Raw genomic sequence first — 22,402 nt, forward strand, 5'->3', positions numbered from 1 at the left:
TCAAACAAGTAGCCGGCACATGTAGGGAGAAAGTCAGAAAGGCTAAAGCGCAGAATGAGCTCCGGCTAGCCAGGGAAGTTAAAAACAACAAAAAAGGGGTTTTGGGTTATGCCCATAACAAAAGGAAGATCAAGGTAACGATCGGGTCATTGCGTGGCGACGGTGAGTTATTAACAGGGGATGCAGAAAAGGCAGAATTACTTAACTCCTTTTTTGTATCAGTCTTCTCCCAAAAGGGGAATAGTGCTCAACCTGGGAATAATGGAGCAGAGGACGCCATAGGGGAATTACAGCATAGTATAGACACGGAGATAGTACGGGAATACCTGCCTACTCTCAATGAATTCAAGTCTCCGGGGTTGGACGCGCTGCATCCAAGAACTGGCTGAAGTGATTTCAGAACCACTGGCTATAATCTTTGAGAATTCATGGGGAACAGGAGAAGTTCCAGCAGGCTGGAGGAGGGCAAATGTGGTCCCCATCTTTAAAAGGGGGGGGGGAGAAATCCCAAACAATTATCGCCCAGTCAGCCTAACATCAATACCCGGTAAAATACTAGAGCAGATAATTAGAAGGTCTGTAGACACTTAGAAAGAAATGCCGTATGAGCAATGAATTTTCTCTCGCTCCCTGCAGGGGAACACTTGCGCGGCGAGCTGATGCAACTCTCATTACTTTCACCTGCTCTAGGAGCTTTTTTCACAATATAGTGAAGCAATGATTATACGCTTTTCATACTGATCTTACTGAAGAATTTATCGGACCGTTGGCTAATTTTCCCTATTAGGGTTATGCTTGACACGATTCATTACTTGCTATGAGGTAAGCAATGTTATGTGGCTGTTTTTTTAAATGGTGTATTTTCCTTCTTAAATAATTATGGTCAACTTTATATATTCAGGTTAGGTTATTTTAATATTTCTATTGTGCACAGAATGAACAGCTGATGAAGCTTTCTGCGAAACGTGGCTTATGATCTAGACAACGCGTCCCTGCTGTTTCTGGCTGTGCGTGCTGTGGATTTCGTTTCCAGCCATCTATTATCTGGACTGTGCATTTTTCCTTGTCCTGAAAAAGAAATTTATTATTATAGGATTGTTGTAAACTTCCTCATTTTTACTTACCTTGGATAATTGCAATTCTTGTCCCTTCATGTGTGCTTTTGTATGTCGTTTATGATACGTTGTTTGTGTATTAATTGTTATCACCTTTTCACTTTGCACTTTTCATTATATTTATATAATGTGTGCTGGTTTTTTTATCTCCATCATTAACTCACAGCACAGAGCCTATTTTTTTCTGGTAGTACCTGGAGGCTGGCAACCCTAACCCCAGTCCAGTTCCACTGGTCCTTCTGGCACAAGGGAGCCTTCTGTCTCCTCCTTCTTTCCTGTTGTGTTTGCCGTCTTTTTGAACCAAAGAACAGGATACTGAATGATGACCTTCACAGAATTGGACAGTCCAACCTGGAATGAAGCTACCAACGCTTTACAGGGCACTGATTAGACTGCATTCGTTGCAAGAATTCTGTCCCTCTGGGATCACGCAGGACAAACAGTGGATTTGGGATCCTGTACAGAATTCAGCATTCTGAGAAGGACCGATCTCATTTTTGAGTGTTACTTTTATTGCTAAAGGAGAATCCCCACTTGCCCACGAAGCAACTAGGGTTGCCAACCTCCAGGTGGTGGCTGGAGCCTGGAGATCTCCCGCTATTACAACTGATCTCCAGCCGACAGAGATCCGTTCCCCTGGAGAAAATGGCCGCTTTGGCAATGGGACTCTATGGCATCGAAGTCCCTCCCCAGGCTCTGCCCCCAAATTCTCCAGGCATTTCCCATCCCTGAGCTGGCAACCCTATGAGTGACCTCTTGGGCCTGTAACTGCCTCTCAGCCTGGCCTACCTCACAGGGTTGTTACGAGGAAATGGGGAAGGGGGAGGGAGCTTCTACTGTACTCCTTGGCTTGGTGGGAGGAATAAAATGCACTGGTCAGATGGACCTTTTTGCTTGCAAAACGATTAATCTCTTGCAGACGCTGCCCAAAGAAAATAAAAGAGGTAAAATACATAGATAAACATATAGCAGGTCAATGTAGTTTTAACCAACCAATATTATGTTAGTAGAAAAGAGCAAGAGTCCAGTAGCACCTTAAAGACTAACAAAAATATTTTCTGGCAGGGTATGAGCTTTCGTGAACCACAGCTCACTTCTTCAGATACAGCTAGAATGTACACAACAATATTATGTTGTGTAAGCATGTGGCACAGAGTGGTAAGCTGCAGTACTGCAGTCCAAGCTCTGCTCACGACCTGAGTTCAGTCCCAACAGAAGTCGGTTTCAGGTAGCTGGCACAAGGTTGACTCAGCCTTCCATCCTTCCGAGGTGAAATAAGTACCCAGCTTGCTGGGGGTAACGTGTAGACGACTGGGGAAGGCACTGGCAAACCACGCCATAAAACACAGTCTGCCTAGTAAACGTTAGGATGTGACATCACCCCATGGGTCAGGAATGACCTGGTGCTTGCACAGGGGACTACCTTTACCTTTTAAGCATTTAATAGTTTTATATCAGTTGAGGTTAGAAGGATTAGAAACTCATTCCAGTTATTCACAAACAGTAACTTGTCCTAGAGATGTATTGATAGGCAGAATTGTCATGTGTGGTTTATATGCTTTTTGTTGTATGCTGTTGTATGTTTTATATTATGATGGGGGGAGGGAATTTAATAATAAAAAAAGAAAAGAGGCGTCTCCGCAAGCCAAAGGGTCCCCCTGGCTCTTAAGACCACCAGCAGCAGAATATAGGTACCCTGAATGGAGATCGCTTTCCATATTTTGGCTGGAGGGACCAACCCGAGCTGGAAGTGAAATGCCTGAATCATTATATGCTATGGGAAATGTATTCTTTGATTTGAAATATATTCTTTGTAATCAATAAAGTATAATCTGCACTTATGAATATGCCATACTCAGTGTATAAGAGTTGGCATCTGTTACAAAGTCACACCAAGCACCTATAGATGTTAGTAGGCCTTAAACCTAAAGGGGCCACGTTTTACCCTCTGTGTGTGTGCGTGTTAAGTGCCGTCAAGTCGCTTCCGACTCATGGCGACCCTATGAATGAAAGTCCTCCAAAATGTCCTATCTTTGACAGCCTTGCTCAGATCTTGCAAATTGAAGGCTGTGGCTTCCTTTATTGAGTCCATCCATCTCTTGTTGAGTCTTCCTCTTTTCCAGCTGCCCTCAACTTTTTACCCTCTAGTAGAAGTTAATTAGAGAAGCTATAAACGATCTTTGTATGCTCTCATAAGCTGGCTCCCCACTCATAAGGGCCAGCTAGGAAAACTCCCTTAGTTAGCCTTGGCAGCTGCCAGGGTCCAAGATAAGAAGAACGGCGGCAACTTTGGATCAAACAGAGCAGCAGCTGACACTGAAGAGTCTTCTTGCTTATTAGTGAGCGTGAGATCATCATATTGTCGAAGGCTTTCACGGTCAGAGTTCATTTGTTCTTGTAGGTTATCCGGGCTGCGTGACCGTGGTCTTGGAGAGACCCTGCCGTTCAGTGTCACTCCTCCGAAGACGCCTGCCACAGCTGCTGGCGAAACGTCAGGACAGAAAATACCAAGACCCCGGTCGCACAGCCCGGATAACCTACGAGAACCAATGAGATCATCACTTTCTGTGTAACCGCCTTCAATTCTGTAACAGGCGACGCTAATGTGGGGGTCCCGAGCATTGGGCGTTTGGGTTCTGACGGGTGTATGACGCCTCTGTAACCGCCCATGATCCAAGTCTATATTCATGCTTGCAATCCTTTGACGTGTGTGTGTGTGTGTGTGAATTGTCCTGCGCTTTGGGGCAATTTTCACAAGGCCGTTTTGTGTATGGGCCAATAAAACAAACTGCTTTGAATCGTCAACCTCCTGCTGTTTTGTTGCTGTTATTGGGTATTGGTACAATAAGACAGGCGGATCAGAAGCGGCTGGCGAGGCTCTCCTCTGGGGGTGGGGGGGAGAGTGAGAGACGCGAGGAGGGGGAAGAGGAGGAGGAGGTTTCCCGGAGGACTACAACTCCCAGCCTCCTCGAGGCGCGACGCCTTTGGAGAGGGCTGCGGTCCCATCGCCCAGCAGGGAGGAGCTTGCAGCGGGCGGGCGGGCGGGCGGGCGGGCGGCGTGGCGCAGGCAGGTGAGAGGCGCGGGGATGGCGCGGGGAGGCGCGCGCTCGGGGCAGGAGGCGCGCAGCACGCGTGGGTGGGCTGGGACGGGGGAGGGGGTTTGTGGCCGCTGCCCGAATCCTGGCGGGGGAAGCGCGCGATCCTATGCAGAGAGGCTCCCGTCCATTGAAACGAGCAAGGCCGTTTCTGCACGGGAGGTTTTGCCTGGGATTTTCCGCTCTTTAGATTCCCATTTTCCCCATCCGAATCCTCTTTTTTATATTTTATATTTATTTATTATTTTATTATTATTTTTAGTATTGGATATTGTTTCTGTTGGTATGTTAAATGAAGAAAATACTATATATATATATATATAATTTTTTTATTTTCTTCATTTAACATACCAACAGAAACAATATCCAATACTAAAAATAATAATAAAATAATAAATAAATAAAATAAATTTAATTAAAAAATAAAAAATAATAATAATAAAAAGGAAAAAAAAGTAGTATCACTAATTTAACAATAAAATGACTTCCCCCCCCCTCCCTCTTCCATCTAAAAATGAATTGTGTAAACTTTTGCTAACGGAGCTAATCCCAATATTATTTGAATTAACCTGTTCTTATCCTATCCAACATCCTCTTTTTTATATAATAATTTTTTTATTATTTTCTTCATTTAACATATCGACAGAAACAATATCCAATACTAAAAATAATAGTACTAATCAAAAGAAAAACAAGTAGTATCACTAATGTAACAAATGACTTCCCCCCCCCCTCTCCCTCTTCCATCTAAAAATGAATTGTGTAAACTTTTGCTAACGGAGCTAATCCCAATATTATTTTAATTAACCTGTTCTTATCCTATCCAACATTATTAAATCAAAACCTAATATAAAATTAATACAAAGTATAAATAAGGGATTAGATCAAAGAGTATCCTTTAAATGGTCCCATTGAAAATTGATTTTCACAGTAGGTTCTCCGAGCCTCCCATTCCCCCAGAAATTGTACATTATCATTCTGGTTTATCAAAGCTGTAAGCTTCGCCACCTCGGTCAATTCCAGCATCTTTTTTATCCAGTCTTTTTTGTCTGGCATCTCGACTGTCTCCATCCGAATCCTCGAAACTCTGCACGGGGGTCTGATTTTTTAGCTTGGAGAGTTCGGATGGGGGAAATATGCATCTAGAGAGCGGCAAATCCAAGGCAAAACCTCCCGTGCATAAACAGCCTGTTTCTTTAGGATTGCACTGTTACAGCGGCGCAAGGCGCGGCAGTGAAGCTGGAGCATCGCAAGGACGTGGCTCGGGCAGCCGGGCCCAGCTGTTGCGCCAAGGGGTCGGGAAGGAGTAGTTTGGCCAGCTCAGCTCTTTTTCTGCGCCGCGTTTCTCCTCTCCTCGGTGCAGCTGCAACGGGAACACTATATGGGGTTCTGGCTGACCCAGGGTTCCCAACCTCCAGGTGGTGGCTGGAGACCTCCCCCTATTGCAACTGATCTCCAGGCAATAGAAATCAGTTCCCCTTGAGAAAATGGCCCCTTTGGAACACAAGGAGAGCCCTGCTGGATCAGAGTGGTGCTCCATCCAGTCCAGCATCCCGCTTTGCACAGCGGCCAGCCGGTTCCTCTGGAGGGCCAACAGCAAGGCACAGAGGTGGAGGCTTTTCCCTAATGATGCCTCCTAGATTGAGGAGTTTAGTCACTGGCTAGCAGCTACTGGCCCTGACCTGGATAGCCCAGGCTAGCCTGATCTCGTCAGATCTCAGAAGCTAAGCAGGGTCAGCCCTGGTTAGTATTTAAATGGGAGACCACCAAGGAATACCAGGGTCGCTGTGCAGAGGAAGGCACTGGCAAACCACCTCTGTTAGTCTCTTGCCATGAAAACCCCAAAAAGGGGTCGCCATAAGTCGGCTGCGACTTGACGGCACTTTACACACACACACAGCAGCTATTGATGGACCTTACATGCACAAATTTGGTCTAGTCTCCCTGTAAAGCAGTGGTCCCTAACCTTTGTTGGGTCACCTTTGAGTATCTGATCATAGAATCATAGAGTTGGAAGGGACCACCAGGGTCATCAAGTCCAACCCCCTGCACAATGCAGGAAATTCACCTCACCCCCCCCCTCAATGAAAGCATACAATGTATTTTAATTAGTAGCCATTTCCTGGCCACTGAAATGAATCCAAATTGTGCAAATAAAACAAAAAGTAAACTCTACTTCTGCTCAAAAGGAAATTTAAATGAGACGGCGGCTGTTGTTTGGCTTGAAGAAGAAATTAAAATGCTGGAGTGGTAATTGATTTGGGTACCCAACGTTTGGGTGGAAAAGAACTCAGTTAAACTATGAAATGTATATATATTATAAAACGCTCATGCAGATATTAAAAACAAGCCCATATGGCAACAAATAGAAGGCTAATAATCTAAACCCACATGCCAAACGCGTTTCTGCCCCCAGGCCTTCAACTGTGGTCTGGTAAAACATATTATGCACACACACACAGAAAATCAACAGATTAAACAATTTTGTAACAGCCCAGGTATGTATTTTGAGACGTATTCCAAATGCACCCTGTGCCTATGATATCAGATTGTTATTAAAATATGTTTTGAATTGAAAAGCGCACATCCATGGAATGCAGTCTAAATATTTCTTTCTGGACCGGGCTGACCTTACATTCAAAGTGGGCGTAAGATTATCTCCCAGAATACAAGAATACAGAGACACCCAGTGAAGTTCAGTAGCAGCATTGTCCTGCCTGTGTTCCACAGCACCTCTGATACTAGAAAGAATAGGTGACGCATCATGACCAGTACCCATTTTTACTAGCAGCCATGAATAGCCCACCCCTCCATGAACATGTCCACTCCCCTCTTACATATCAAGTGCTTTGAAAGTTGCTTTGTAAATATTATTCTCTGCCATTGCCACAACCTCTTGATCTGTCCTTATTTCACTGTCAGCTAACATCGTCAGCTTGAAGCCACTGCTCAAATCCATGTGCTGGAGACCTCTCCATGCGGACGGAGGGGGGCTGTCCAATCGGCAAGATGGGCTTTTACATCAGTTCCCTCTCCAGGCCTCCCTACGGCAACAGGGTCCAAATGGACACGCGCCCTCCCGTCAAGCGTTACCAGGCAGCGCCCAGCTACAACTACCGGTGGACGGAACTGCACTACGAAGCCAGCCGGGGCAACACGGAGAAGCTGAGGCAACTCCTGGAAACCACAGGTGTGTGGCAAGTGGAACGTGGGTGGTTTCAGGTTCAGGGCCTAAGCAGCTATCCAGGGAGAGGACTGGTGGCTTTAATGGGAAGGGGTGGGGAGCCCGTGTGCCCAGGGATGGACCCGAGAGGTCGAAGGGTGGAACCAACAGAAAATACGAATCCCATCTAAGATGCATCACAGTGGGTAGCCGTGTTAGTCTGTTTGCAGTAGTCAAAAAGGGCAAGAGTCCAGTAGCACCTTAAAGACTAACAAAAATATTTTCTGGTAGGGTATGAGCTTTCGTGAGCCACAGCTCACTTCTTCAGAAAGCTCCTACCCTACCAGAAAATATTTTTGTTAGTCTTTAAGGTGCTACTGGACTCTTGCCCTTTTTGACTACATCTAAGATGCAGGCTTTTCTCTCTCCCTCCAGCTGAAGACGTACTGGGAGTGAAACAGAAAAGGCAGTTAGTGAGAAGTTGAGGCAGTTAAAATTGGCCTGGGTCTGCAGACACCTTAAAAGGGCAGCACAAGAAAATTCCTTTGCCTTAAAAGGCACTAAACAGCTCAAAACGAGCCTCTCTCCTATTCCCTTCAATATATGAAAAACCTGCATCTGGCAACCAGCCCGAAGTGGAAGAAAACCAGTCACGTCAGTGGAAAAACTGGCCAGTTGGCAGCCTTGGTCTGTGATGTTGAAATTCCCCCAGCCTGTCAGAAAAGGCTAAACTATCCCAAGGTGTTATTTCTGGGCTGTTCAGGATTGCTTGTTGCCTTTCGGTTTCAGGCAGGGAGCTGGTGGACAGGAAGGATTATTATGGCAAGACGCCGCTCTACTGGGCCGCCTACAAAGGGCAGAGGCGTTCCGTGGAGCTGCTGCTGGAACATGGGGCCAACGTCAACACATGCTGTAAACACGGAGGGACCCCCCTCCACGCTGCCATCGGCCTCTTCCCAGACTGCACCCTGCTGCTGATCCAGGTAAATTCTGCCGAAGGGCCACCTCGTACTGTTCCCCCAAAGGCCGCTTCTCGTCTTCCTGAGAGAGACACCCAGCGCTAGCTTCTGGGCTTGGCTCCCACAGTGCAGCGGTCAGGATTGGGGGTTTGAGGCCTGCAGTCCGGAGATCCTGATGAGTTCTTTTGCCTCAAGAGAGCCAGCATGGTGTTTAAGAGCAGTGGACTCGAATCTGAAGAACCGGGTTTGATTCCCCACTCCTCCACATGAGCGAGGGACTCTAATCTGGAGAACCAGGTTGGTTTCCCCACTCCTGGACATGAAGCCAGCTGGTTGACCTTGGGCTCGTCATAGTTCCCTTTGAACTCTCTCAGCCCTACCTACATCACAAGGTGTCTGTTGTGGGGAGGGGAGGGGAAGACGATCGTAATCTGCTTTAAGACTCAGAGAAAATCAGGGTATAAAAACCAGCTCTTCTTCTCCTCCTCCTCCTCCTCAGCATGGTGCAGATGTGAACCTGCAGGATAACTGGGGAGTGACCCCCATGTACTTGGCTGCGTGCAGCGGACAGACGGAATGCATCCGGTTGCTGGTACAAGCAGGTGCCTGCATCTCCTACAGGAACAAGGTAGCCCCTTGCTGAAGGCTGGGGTAGCCAGTCTGGCCTTTCCTCGCTACGGCTCCTCCTGTAGGCCTGGTCGAGGGACCTCCCTTGCAAATGGAGGCAGTTCCTGTTTCTGATTGACTGCCATACTATGCAGATACCGCTTTTGGGGGGGGTTTGCCATCAAGTCACTGCTGACTTATGGCGACCCCTGGTGGGGTTTTCAAGGCAAGAGAATAACAGAGGTGGTTTACCATTGCCTGCCTCTGTGTCATGGCACTGGTATTTATTGGTGGTCACTTACCAAATTCTGACCAGGGCTGACCCTGCTTACCTTTCGAGATCTGATGAGGTTGGCCTAGCCTGTCCAGGTCAGTGAGCAGAGCAAAATCACACAAACACATGAACACACGAAGCTGCCTTATACTGAATCAGGCCCTTGGTCCATCAAAGTCACCTGGTAAGCCTAGCGAGGGCTCCAAATGTGGTGTGAAGGGGGAGACCTCAGTGGCATTTGATGGCTCTGTAAGTGCACACGCTTGTTTTTGAAGCTGGTTTGGCATTGGCATCTGGCAGTAATGTGGAATCTAAATTGAAATGTTAAAATATTGAAGGCCTTTCCTTCTAATCTGGAGAACCGGGTTTGATTCTCCGCTCCTTCACATGAAGCCAGCTGGGTGACCTTGGGCTAGTCACCGTTCTCTTAGAGCTCTCTCAGGCCCACCTACCTCACAAGGTGTCGTGTGTGTGTGGGGGAGGGGGGAAGGTGATTGTAAGCTGCTTTGAGACTACTTAGAGAAAATCAGGGTAAAACAACCAACTTTTCTTCTTCATCACCACCACCACCACAACTAGGGGTACCTTTTTAGTTTATTAAAATGTTAGTTAATTTTTCACATCCTTCACGGTCTCAAAAGACATCTCGGTAAGTCATATGACTAAGAGCTGTATATGAAACTGGTTGAAAGCTCCCATTTTGGTTTGATTTAAATAAGAACATAAGAGAGGCCATGCTGGATCAGACCTAGGTCCATCAAGTCCCGCAGTCTGGTCACACAGTGGCCAACCAGGTGCCTCTAGGAAGCCCACAAACAAGACGACTGCAGAAGCATTGTCCTGCCTGTGTTCCACAGCACCTAATATAATAGGCATGCTCCGCTGATCCTGGAGAGAACAGGTATGCATCATGACTAGTATCCATTTTACTAGTAGCCATGGGTAGCCCTCTCCTCCATGAATATGTCCACTCCCCTTTTAAAGCCTTCCAAGTTGGCAGCCATCACCACATCCTAGGGCAGGGAGTTCCACAATTTAACTATGCATAGTGTGAAGAGGAGCTCTTATTCCAAAGGATTTCCCCAATTGGACTGCCCCAGTTGCCCATATGAGCCTCCTACCCCCGCAAGTCCACATGTAGCTGCCTTCTACGGAATCAGACCCTTGGTCCATCAAAGTCAGTATTGCCTACTCAGACTAGCAGCGGCTCTCCAGGGTCTCAGGCAGGGATCTTTCACATCACCTACCTGCCTAGTCCCTTTAACTGTAGATGCCGGGGATTGAACCTGGGGCCTTCTGCATGCCAAGCAGAGGCTGTACCACTGAGCCATGGCCCCTCCCCAATGCTGTTTCCTTGCTTCCTGTTGCAGAGAACTGGAGCCCCTCCCAAGCGCCTTGTCTCGCAGCCTGCCCTGATCTCCTGGATGGAGTCTTGCCGCCGGCAGCCGAGTTCCCTCAAGCACCTCAGCCGCCTCTCTATCCGGACAGCTCTGGGCCACAGGAGGCTCCATGCCATCCGGGACTTTGACCTTCCTCCGCCGCTGAAGCAGTACCTGATGTTTGAGGACCTGACTTTGCCGGACAAGCTGTAGCCTGGAGACCCTGGGTAGTTGGCTGCTCTTCACCTGCTCGATCACCATGGTTCCTGTGCTAATGGAACGGTGCCCTGGACTTGGAAGGTTAAGCTGCTTGGCATTATCCCCCACCCCCCTGGCGCCTAGAAGCCAAGCTTCAACTTTCACCTTGGTTTCCAGCGCTCTGCCACATGGAAGGGAGAACCCGGTTCCTCAAACAGAAGATGCCGGCTGTGCGCACGTCAAATTCTTCCTCATCAGCAACAGACTCTTCTTCACTTTTGCCCGTCTCTTGGGCATTGGACCCAAGGAAAACTTGGCCCATCAGGCCAAGAGTCTGGTCAGCCAAAGCCTCTGGGAATTCCACAAGCCAGGGCAGGCAGGTGATATCCAGCATCACATACCCCAAGGGTCCCCACTGTGGTGCCCATGGGCTCCCTGGTGGCTGCTGACAACTTTTCTGACACTTGCCAAGTGTTTTTAGGAAGTGGGTGGGGCCAGGCAGGACTTTTGCCCAGCAAGGCTTCCGATTAACTATTGGAGATTTGATTGGCTGTCCAGGTTTTTTAAAAATGTTGCTTTGGCAGCAGCTGCCACCAGAGCACAAGGATCTCTGTGTTACTGAAGTTAAGCTGTGGCAATCATTTTGTGGCTGGCTTCGCCTCCTGCGGCAGCCATTTTGTGGCGACCATTTTGTTACTGCGCCCACCATGCCGTGTCAGAATTCCAGATGTGCCTGCCGGCTCAAAAAGGTTGGGGGACCCCTGGCGTACCCTATGGCTTGCCCCCTAATGTCTGAGGTATACTGTGTCTCAGCACAGAGGTTCTCTTTAGATGTTGTCTTCTAGGGAAATTTGCACACAGTTCATTCCTACAGGAGTTCATCTCTAAACGTCTCTAGAATTAGATGAAGATGGGATATCCTGCCCGTGGACTCTGTCAGCCTGTAAGGATGCCCCACCATCACCACCCATCCCATTGCAGTTTTCCGTTGTGAAGAGGTCAGATGCTTTCTTGTAGAGGTGGACCAAAAAAATCAGAGGCCAATCCCCTACTTTGCCTGTAGTTCCTAAAAGATAAGAATGTGAATAATGAGGGAGAATCAGTGTTGGCGGAGACATATACCCTGTTCATTCTCAGTTCAAAGAAAATAAGAAGGGATATGGGAGAAGGGTAAGTCCATGGCTCAGAGGTAGAGCACCTACTTTGCATTCGCAAGGTCCCAGGTTCGATCCCTGGCAACTCCTGTTAAAAGGATCAAGTAGATAAAAGTAGTTAAAACTCCCGTTGAAAGGACCAAGACCAGGGCATTGGACTTGCAGTGTTTGTATACTGGGGTTGCCAGGTCCGTGTTGGGAAATACCTGGAGATTTTAGCGGTGGAGCCTGAGGAGGACCGAGTTTGGGGAGGGGCGGGACTTCAGTGGGGTAGAATGCCTTAGAGTCCAATTGCCAAAGCGGCCGTTTTCTCCAGGGGAACTGATCTCTGTCTCCTGGAGATCAGTTGTAATAGCAGGAGATCTCCTGCCACCACCTGGAGGTTGGCAACCCTATTGCATACTAATGCCCACAGTTTGGGGAATAAGCAGGAATAGCTTGAATTTCTAGTTGGTGATGAGAAGGACCTCAGCCTGAGACCCTGGAGAGCCGCTGCCAGTCAGAGTAGACAACATGGAGCTGGACAGGCCGAAGGTTTGGCTCGGTAGAAGAAAGCTTCAAGTGATCACCCTTGCTGGGTTTATCCCTGACCTCCCTGGGTTTATCCCTGACCTCCCATCCCTGACCAAAGGTCTGCCTGTAGCACAAAGCACTGAAAGGGTTTGGGGTCAGGCCTGCTGGTCTCTCCTCTGGCTGCCACATATTCAGCAAAATGTCTGCCTGGAGCCTGTGCCGGCCCTGGTCTTGGAACACTGGCCCAATGACTGGCTCTTTCAGCAGCTTCATGCAAGCCGTGATGACTCTTGCGTGGTCTTCTGTTATCTTCTGCTGCATTTCTTCATGGCAAACATTCTTTGTTGGAAGAATTCTTTGCTGTTTGCGAGGAGACGCCTCAGGGCATTGTCTCACAAACTTCAGCCAGGATCCCCTGTGGACAGGGAGAGTGGCGGCACTGTTGGGGTGGTGAGCCCTGTGTCAGTCTGGAGGCCATGGTAACTGCTTGGCCTTGCCAGCCTCTCAAGCCAGGCCAGGACTTCTGAGAAAATAAACACAAGGTTCTAAAGGAAGAAAGGCCAGGTTCCTTTTGTTACTTTGGATCAACTGGGCTCAACTTGGCTTCCTTGTAAAGAATGATCAGGACCACCACCCACTTAGCTTAAAGTAGTTCTGTGAATCACCATATTTGACCAGTTGTGGGGTGGGAGACTTGGGTCGTAACAGTCCAGGTGCCTGTCTGTTCTCTGATAGCTTCCTCACAGATTTATCAGCTTCCTGGAAGGTGACTCTCAGTGAGAAGTTGAGTCCTTCCCGTAGTTCGAAATACCCTTTTTCTTTGTCTTTAGAGAATATAAATTTACAAGTAGGAACCCACAAGGACTTGCGAGTTGCATCTAATTTCTCCCTCCACTACTATTTCATCTTTCCCTTTCCTGAAAGCCCCCATAGCCTCTCCCCCTTTTCCTGCTTCCTTCCCTCCTTCTCACCCAACAGCCATCCTCCATTTATCTGCCACTTTGTCTTTAACTGCCCCCTCCCCCTGCGTTTTACTCGCAGAAACCAACCTAGAATGCTGTGGTTGCCTATCAACAGCCACTGAGAGCTTCCGTTTCTTAAAGCTACAGGTGCCACATTTATCATTTTGGGATTTTTTAAAACTGCCCAATGTATTTTTTTTAGATTTCAGATTTTTCTGCAAGCCTGGGGTGTTTTTCAGGTTTGTAGAAAGATCTGACTTGTCAATTCAAAGCTCCAATCATGAGTATCCTCAGATTTGGATGACTTTTCTATTAGAATATACAAGTGGGAACTCACAAGAATTTCTATTTCTTCTTTCCGTTTCCTGAACACCCCCATACCCTTTTCCTGCTTCCTTCTCCCCTTCCCACCCAACAGCCAACCTACGTTTATCTGACCCTTTGCCTTCAGCCCCCCCCCCCCCAGCAGCCTCTACCTAGGAAAACTATGGCCCAGTTGAGTGGTACGGGCCACTGGGCCTGGCCCACTTGCATGGTAGGCAACCCTCAAGGACTTGTGGGAGGGCACCTCCCTTTCCCCTGTACCCCCCTCCCTGCACTATTTTCTCTTTCCCGCCTGTCAACCCCTATATCCTCTCCCATTTCCCTGCCTCATTCTCGCCTTCTCAGCCATTCATCAGCCTACTTCTTATCTGCCTCCCATGTTCAGTTATATTTATTGTTCATTTACTTCATATTATTTATTTACAGATTTGGTGTCAGGCCTGGTACCTATGAGTCTTCCCACGGCCAAAACAGCCCTTGAAAAGACCCTGTCTCCTCTCGCTGCCTTTTGCTAACAGAAATCAAGCCTTGGAATGCACTGGTTGCCTAGCAGTGGCCACTAAGAGAATCAATTTGTTAAAGCTACAGGCGCTCCTGTTACCATTTGGGGGGGTTTAACCCCCCAATGCATTTTTTTAAGATTTCAGGTTTTTTGGCAAATCTGGGGCATTCATGTTTGTAGAAAGACCTGTCTTGCCCGTTCACAGCTCCAGTCACAAGATTTATGTATCCTCATATTTGGCCGACCACTATTAGAATATATTATGATAATGTTGTCAGTATAAGTTGTTTTTTAAAGAGTGCAAACTGATTTATGAAGGCACTTTACACACACACAAACTGAGGCTGAAAAGAGAGATTGTGATTGTGCAGGGTTTTAAAGCCAGCTTTTCCCAGTAATTATGCCTCCGTCTTTCCCCTGCGTCACCCTGACTGGTAAATGGACTTTTAGCATCAAGTATAGGTGTCAGGCTCCAAAATTACCATCTCTTTTAATGATCATTTTCAAATCCTCATGCTTACTGACAAAAGCCCTAAGAAAACACCTAGATTCAGAAAGTCTCACTGACGAATCAGTGGCATCCTCTGCAAGATGTGGGAAGCTCTGGTCAAACCCAGAATGACATCACTGGCTAGAATCACTGCCTTTGGCACTAGTGTTGCCCCTATGCCTTTAACAACCAGCTGACACCCAGAAATGTAGCAATCAAAGCTTTACCAGGAAAAGCTTCCCATGCTAAGTTCCTGGATGACCAATTGCTGTGAATGGTATGGGAGCATGGTGGAACATAAAGGAGCCACCCTATCTCTTGTGGCCGTTGTTTGGCTTAGTTTTCGCTTAAGGTGGTACTCTTGGATCTGGGCTGTACCACTTCAGACTGTGGGAGGAACTCCACTTGCTATCTGTGGTGGTGCAGTCCAGGTCCTGGTTTACGACTTGATTGAAAGATAGGTCTCTGTTTCTTAGTGCCCACCAGAAAGGTCTTAAAACACAGGCTTTTGGTAGGATGCCATGAATCTGTAGCCCTGTACAGATGACCCATCCATATATTTACTCACCACATGGGGAGGTAGGGTGGCCAGCTCTGGGTTAGGAAATACCTGGAGATTTTTGGGGTGGAGCCTGGGGAGGGTGGGGTTTGGGAAGGGGAGGGACCTCAGTGAGGTATAATTCCATACAGTCAACCTTCCAAAGCAGCTGTTTTCTCCAGGGGAACTGATCTGTGTCGTCCAGATATAGGGTTGCCAGGTCCTGCATTGGCTCCGGCAGGAGGTTTTTTGGGCGGAGCTGAGACAGGGATTGTGCGCGTGGCTGCGCCGATGCGATCGCATCTCTTCCAGTTTCCCCCACGGAAGCCCCACATCTCAACGGGCATTTTACCACTCAGACTCCCAGTTTTACCACCCAGTTTGAGTGATAAAGGCCCGTTGTGATGCGGGTTTTCTGGGTGTAAACCAGAAGTGATGCAATCGTGTCGGGGGGCGCACGCGATCCCTGCTTCCAAGCCGAGTGCTGGATTGGTGGGCAATTGCCCGCCAATCTAAGCAACCTGGCAACCCTATCTGGAGACCAGTTGTAATTCCAGAAGATCTCCAGTCACCAGCTGGATGTTGACAACTCTATGGGGAGGGAGAGTGTGCTGAAGCATGCTGGCCTCTTCTGGTGCCTCCTCATGATCTAAACAGTGCAAACACATGGAAGAAGTGAAGCCTGCGTGTATGCCTTCTTCCCATGGTCGGTGAGGGTGATTTCCAAATATGGCTGAGGTAGGGTTGCCAGGTCCCTCTTTGGTGGGAGGTTTTTGGGGTGGAGCCTGAGGAGGGTGGGGTTTGGGGAGGGGAGGGACTTCAATGCCACAGAGTCCAGTTGCCAAAGCTGCCATTTTCTTCAGGTGAACTGATCTCTATAGGCTGGAGATCAGTTGTAATAGCACGAGCTCTCCAGCTAGTACCTGGAGCTTCTACAAAGAACAGCACTAATAACTGAACATATGATTGTGCAAAAGTAAATATTGAATTTTTATAGTTATATTGTGCAATATTGCTATTGTAACATACACTAATAAATTACAATAAATCAAGGCTTTTTCTATTGCAAACAGTGCACCAGTAATACATAGGATACCACAATGACAGCACAAAAGTCCAGATGTAAAGGACTAGTAAGGCAAAATATGCCAATTTCAAATTCCAACAGTCAATGAAGTGCACCGAAGATGCCACTGGATTCCAAGAGATGGGGTTCCGGTATTCCACCCATTTCACCTATGCAGGTTTCATCAATCAGAGGGAAATCCTTGTGTGGCTGTTAGAACATGAGGAATGTGCCTCTCTGCTTTAGATGGATGACATGCTGAGTACCTGGAGGTTGGCAACCCTAGGCTGAGGGTATATGACGGGGTGGGGGTGCAACCAGCACACTTGTGCCTGCTCTCCCTTTTTTTGCGGTAGGGTTGCCAACCTCCAGGTACTAGCTGATTCCTGCTGTTACAACTGATCTCCAGCCGATAGAGATCAGTTCACGTGGAGAAAATGGCCATTTTGGCTATTGGACTCTATGGCATTGAAGTCCCTCCCCAAACCCCGCCCTTCTCAGGCTCCACCCCCCAAAACCTGCCACCAGTGCCGAAGAGGGACCTGGCAACCCTACTTTGCAGTGATCTAGCACCCAGACCGGCGGTCATCTGCAGAGGGCTACTGAAAGCCCTCTTCCTAGAAAGTTCTTGTCTTCCGGAGAGAAGACCGCATCTAGCCAGCTTTTCCCGTTATCTTTTTATCTGTACTTTGGGCACTTTCACACAGCCCAAATAATGCACTTTCAATCCACTTTCAATGCACTTTGAAGGTGGATTTTACTGTGTGAACTGGCAAAATCCACTTGCAAACGATCGTTAAGGTGGATTGAAAGTGGATTGAAAGCGCACTATTTGGGCTGTGTGAAAGTGCCCTCTGTCTTCAACCTTGTAAGAAATAATCCTGGGAGTAACTCAGAATTGGGGTGGCCATCTTCTGTATTGGGGGGGGGGGGCTCGCCGCTCTCCAGATTGTAACCAGGGACTGGGATTTCATGATAAAATGGTTGCCAGTGAGCAGGAAAAAATATTTCACAGTTGGAGAGCACATGAGCGTGGGCATCATATTTTATATTAAGAAAAATATGTACATTTACATACATGTTAAATGCACAGAAGAGATGTACTATTAAAGTGGTCTCCCTTACAACTTGGCGTCTCCGCTGGTTTCCTCAGGCGTGGAAGCATGACTGACTGTTTTTTCACCCCGTGAATAAAATTAGTAGGGCCTCCAGATAACATTGCTTTGGGGGACAGAGTCGGCTCAGAGGCTGGCCTTCTGTGGGAATGTTATAATCTAAAAGGATTTGTGATACGTCTGATTGTTCCTAAATGTGGTAAACCAGTAAACTTACTAAAAATGCAATTTATAAATACTGATATAAAAATGTTAATCTACTCTGATGGCTTCATCTTTGACTTCTGCTCACGCCTGCTTGTGGTAACTACTTTCCATGTAAATAGTAAGTGGGAGGCAGTGCCCGGGGCCAATTCAGTGTAAGTTTAATATCCATTTTTTTAACCTTTTTGTCTGTGCTGGATAAGCCATCTTTTCAAAGTCACATGAATGGAACTAAACACATTCACAGAGAGCATGTGGACACAACTCCTAGTGAGGTGCGGCAACCAACGGGAGAGGGAGGGGTGGGGATGGGGGGATGGTTTTTCCATAGAGTTTTGTTCAACTCCTACAGCAACATGTCAACATCAAGACAGTGATGCTGACATGACACCTGGAAGTGACATTGCACTATCCACACAATGCTGTTTTTTGGGACAATTTTCCCCCTCACCGCCCCTCCAAGTGGTGGTAGTAGGGTTGCCAGCTCCAGGTTGAGAAACACCTGGAGATTTTTGGGGTGGAGCCTGAGGAGGGCGGGGTTTGGGGAGGGGAGGGACTTCGATGCCATAGAGTCCAATGGCCAAAGGGGCCATTTTCTCCAGGTGAACTGACCTCTATCAGCTGGAGATCAGTTGTAATAGCAGGAGATCTCCAGCTAGTACCTGGAGCTTGGCAACCCTAGGTGGTAGGGAATGATGAGGGAGCCTGGGACATCTGCTGAAGCCTGGGAGACTTGGTCCTGCTAGGAGTGGAAGCACTACCATTGATACTACTAGTCAATGTGACATCACCAGGCCTGACCTCATGTCATCATAGGCCCCTCCCATTGGATCTCAGTGCATGGGATCTTGGGAACCTGGCAATTCTGCATAATACAAGCCCCGTGGCGCAGAGTGGTAAGCTGCAGTACTGCAGTCCAAGCTCTGCTCCCGACCTGAGATCAGGCCCAGGCCCAGGTAGCCGGCTCAAGGTCGACTCAGCCTTCCATCCTTCCGAGGTCGGTCAAATGAGGACCCAGCTTGCTGGTGGTAAAGGGAAGATGACTGGAGAAGGCACTGGCAAACCACCTCAAACAAAGTCTGCCTAGTAAACGTCATGATGTGACATCACCCTATGGGTCAGTAATGACCCGGTGCTTGCACGGGGGACTATCTTTACCTTTTAGTAATACTTTCTGGAAGGACCCAAGGGGGATTCCCGTCCTCTTGTGCCTCTTGCATTTGTTTCAGTGTGGTTTATGTAGGACAGCTTCCCACCAGAACGATCCTCATGTGTCAGACCTGACAGACTCCCATTCTGCTGCTCTTGATGATACTCTGGAATCTGCCACCACAAGTAACTGGCTCACCTTACCTGTTCCCTTGGTTACTCCATCCTAATTAAACTGGACTAAAAGTGTCATTTTTCCCCTTTCTGTTAACGTCTTATTTGATTTTTTTTTTTTTTTAGATCGAACTTTTGACAAGTCGCTCATTTTGAAATGCTCCAGGTGGCTGCCTGGCAGGAAGCCCGCAACATGTCATCAGCTCCTCTGCCTTTCCATGACTGAAACAGCCAAATGCTTTGCAGAGGATTATGGATGCTTTAGAACTCCATATGCGCTAGCAGCACGTGTCCGGACATATCCACACCTTGATGATGTCATACACAAGCCCAAATTAAAACCACCTTTGGAGAGTTACCTGGGGCAAAAGGTCTGTGTGGAAGCAGCTTGAGGGGGCCACCTTGGAAGGCAAACCTGGGGTGTTGTTAAAGGGCAATCCGTGGTGATGATTTCATTACAAGTGGGGACCCCTAAGTACTTGTGTAGAGGAATCTCATGCCATCGAATTATAGAGTTAGGAAGTGGCCAGACAGGCCATCTAGTCCAACCCCCTGCTCAATGCAGGATCAGCCTAGAGCATCCCAGACAAGTGTCCGTCAAGTGTCCATCCGGTGAAGGGGAGCTCACCACCTCCCTGGCAGCCAATTCTCCAACTTCCTTTTTCCCTCTTGCATTTCCTCTTTGCCTCACCCTGGCAGTGCTTGCATCCTCTTCCCTTTCCTTCTCCCCCTCTCACCTACTATCTTTCTTTTTCTGTCTCTGCCCCAGCAATCTCTATCCCCTTCCTTACCCACCTTTTACTGTTCCCCTCCCCCATTTTCAGCTTCCCCCCTTTTATCTTTTCCGGTCCTCCCCCTCCAGCTCTACCTTCATCCCCTCTATTTTTTAACCTTTTCTGGTCTATATTCCCCCCTCCCCACATTGACACTAACTGAGGCTTGGAATCCTCAGCCGTGTTGGTTGCAGGTTGCAAGATGGCCATCAAGATCTTACAACATAAGTCTTGTGAGATCTCAGTGGCACTTTTTTTCTTAAAGAAGCAGACATTGCTTCTACTGTATTTTTCTACGTGTCATATTTTCTTCTGCAAACCTGAGACTTCCACCAGGCTTGGAGAGCAATAATCCCATGTCTGTCCCTGGCCCCACCATGTGGATTTTATGGTTCAGTTCAGAATTAGACATAATGATGATTTGTTAAGCTCCTTGAATGGGGCAGATGGTAATCGCAGATGGTACTCTTGCAAAGGTGTTCTCTGCAGAATTCAGATTCCAGAAGCTGTGTTATATTGTTGCAGCAAAAATAAGAAGCAATCTTGAGTCTTTAAGGTGTCATTAGACTCCTTTCTGTTTTGGGGAGATCTCACAGATTGCAATGGGGTATTGTGGTGACTGAAATACCCTCTGAAGTCTTTGCCTTGAAGGCAGGTGTTGCAGCATTCACAAGCTCCAAGAAAACCCATTCGGCTTTGCGTCACTGTTACGCCATCAAAATCAATGGTTGTTTTGTACAGAGCATCACTTGGCACAGCTGAGCTACCCTAGATTTCCTACCCTGCCACGGCAACAGGCCCTTTGCCAGGAAATCTGTGTGTCTGCATGAGGTGACTCTGCCCGAAGCGGTGGGGGCCAACTGCACGCTGCAGAAGTTTGCGTTTCCATCTCAGCAATCTGTAAATGTTGATCTATAAATAAGCTCCCTGGAGATTCCAGGTTTTGCTTTGGTCGCTGGGCAGAGATGCGGCCAAGAAAGCATTAGAGAGCAAAGTAGGAAACTGTTCCAACAGGTGCAAAGCAAAAAAAAAAAGGTGGTGGTAAAATGAGACTGCTCCAGCTGTCCAGGGTCCCTGAACTGTTCCGAAGCGGGTACCACGTTTCCAGAGACTGCAGTGCGATCCAATCCTGTCCCTCTTTCATTGCCACATACCTCCAGTGCAGAAGGGTGCCCCCTCCACCCCCCTTTTCCAGCCACAGGGTCTAAAAAGGGAAGCAATGGGAACTTGTCGGACGGCACTCCCAAGAACTCACAAGTGGTGCGTCCGTGGGCTGCTTAGAGGGTGAGCCCCACATGGGGCTGGAGGGGAGTCCTGACACATCATGGAGGTAAGTTTGAAGTATTTGCTACATTCTTTTCAGGAATGGTGTATACTGATGGTGCTCAGCGCCAGAATTTTATGAAATGCCAGAAGGGACAATTTGTGCCTTAAGAGACCTTGAGCTCTCAGGTTGCTACCTGGCTTATTTTGAGCTAGCCCGGGTAAAGCTTTTTTTGTGATCCTAGGTTGCTTCCTGGCTCTTAGCTTGCTACCTGGCTTATTTTGAGCTAGCCTAGGTAAAGCTTTTTTTGTGATCCTAGGTTGCTACCTGGCTCTTAGGTTGCTACCTGGCTTATTTTGAGCTAGCCTGGGTAAAGCTTTTTTTGTGATCTCTAGACTTCTCTTTTGCTGATTTGATATTTGGATGCCTTTCTAGTTGAAGATACAACATCCAAGCAGTGCTAGGGACCCTTTTCGGAAACTGGCAACTCTGAGGAAGAGACACATTTGCTCACCATGGGGGCCCTTAACAGTTGATTTGATGGATGTGTTTAATGACCCACATGGGGTGGGGGAATGCTCTGTAGGGAGAGCAGGGTACTGCTGTGTGCACCCACGGTACAAATTCTATACTGAGCTCAAATGCTCCTGTTGGAATGAAGGTTGCAAATTCTGCTTTCACGTGTATTTGCATAATTTAGGATTACCGATGCATACAGAGGCAGATTTGCATGACGTTCCAAAATGTGTCTCTCTGGCACTTGGAATCCGGCAGGCTTCATGCACGGTGTTCTTGCTCCTTCAAAGACGCTGAAACATGTTCAAGTATGAACGTCCGAAAACAGTTTCTTTTTTCTGCCTGTCTGGAGAAGGGGAGCCGAGCTCTCTCCGTTGAGGCCAGGTCAACTTTCCATCAGGGGATGCCTGGTCCCTTCAGACAATCCTCCCTAATCCATCTGAAAATCCAAGCAAGGGCAGCTAGGAACCTGAGATTGGGCCTGGCAGCTTTCCAGCGCTGTGCAGCACAGGAGGCTTGCTGGCTCAGCTGCCGTCATTTGAAAATCTTCAGCGCAAACCCATGAAATAATTTCTGCCATGACCCCTGCAGAAATGCCAGGAATTCTTGTAACAGCCCAGCTCCAGAATTCAAGGAAGCAGAGGCATGTGGGTAGGAAGACCGCCTCTCCTGGTATACTCCCTGAAGAGTGTTACAATCATCTGATAATTTACTGGTGGTCCCCAGCCCTAAGAGTGTGCGGCTGTCCTCGTGGAATGCTCTGCCTGGTGGAAGGCTCTGTTTGAACCTTAAAGAGTTCTGCAGGGCCTGTAAGACAGCTTTTCCGCCAGGCCTATAGTTGAGGGCAGCTGCAGATATTACATTTGCTG

At 47.8% G+C, this 22,402-nt stretch overlaps 1 protein-coding gene across 1 annotated transcript; it reads left to right on the plus strand.

The window, feature by feature from the left end:
* The first annotated feature begins 7,196 nt into the window (after positions 1-7,196).
* LOC130493184 (ankyrin repeat and SOCS box protein 8-like) lies at positions 7,197-10,805 on the plus strand. Its single transcript, XM_056866888.1, has 4 exons — positions 7,197-7,400; positions 8,163-8,356; positions 8,832-8,960; positions 10,583-10,805. Exons 1-4 carry the CDS (start codon positions 7,220-7,222, stop codon positions 10,802-10,804), a joined length of 726 nt encoding a protein of 241 aa, XP_056722866.1. The 5' UTR covers positions 7,197-7,219; the 3' UTR covers position 10,805.
* The last annotated feature ends 11,597 nt before the right edge of the window (positions 10,806-22,402 follow it).

The sequence above is a fragment of the Euleptes europaea genome, chromosome 1, assembly GCF_029931775.1.
Source record: "Euleptes europaea isolate rEulEur1 chromosome 1, rEulEur1.hap1, whole genome shotgun sequence".
In the NCBI taxonomy this organism is placed as follows: domain Eukaryota; kingdom Metazoa; phylum Chordata; class Lepidosauria; order Squamata; family Sphaerodactylidae; genus Euleptes; species Euleptes europaea.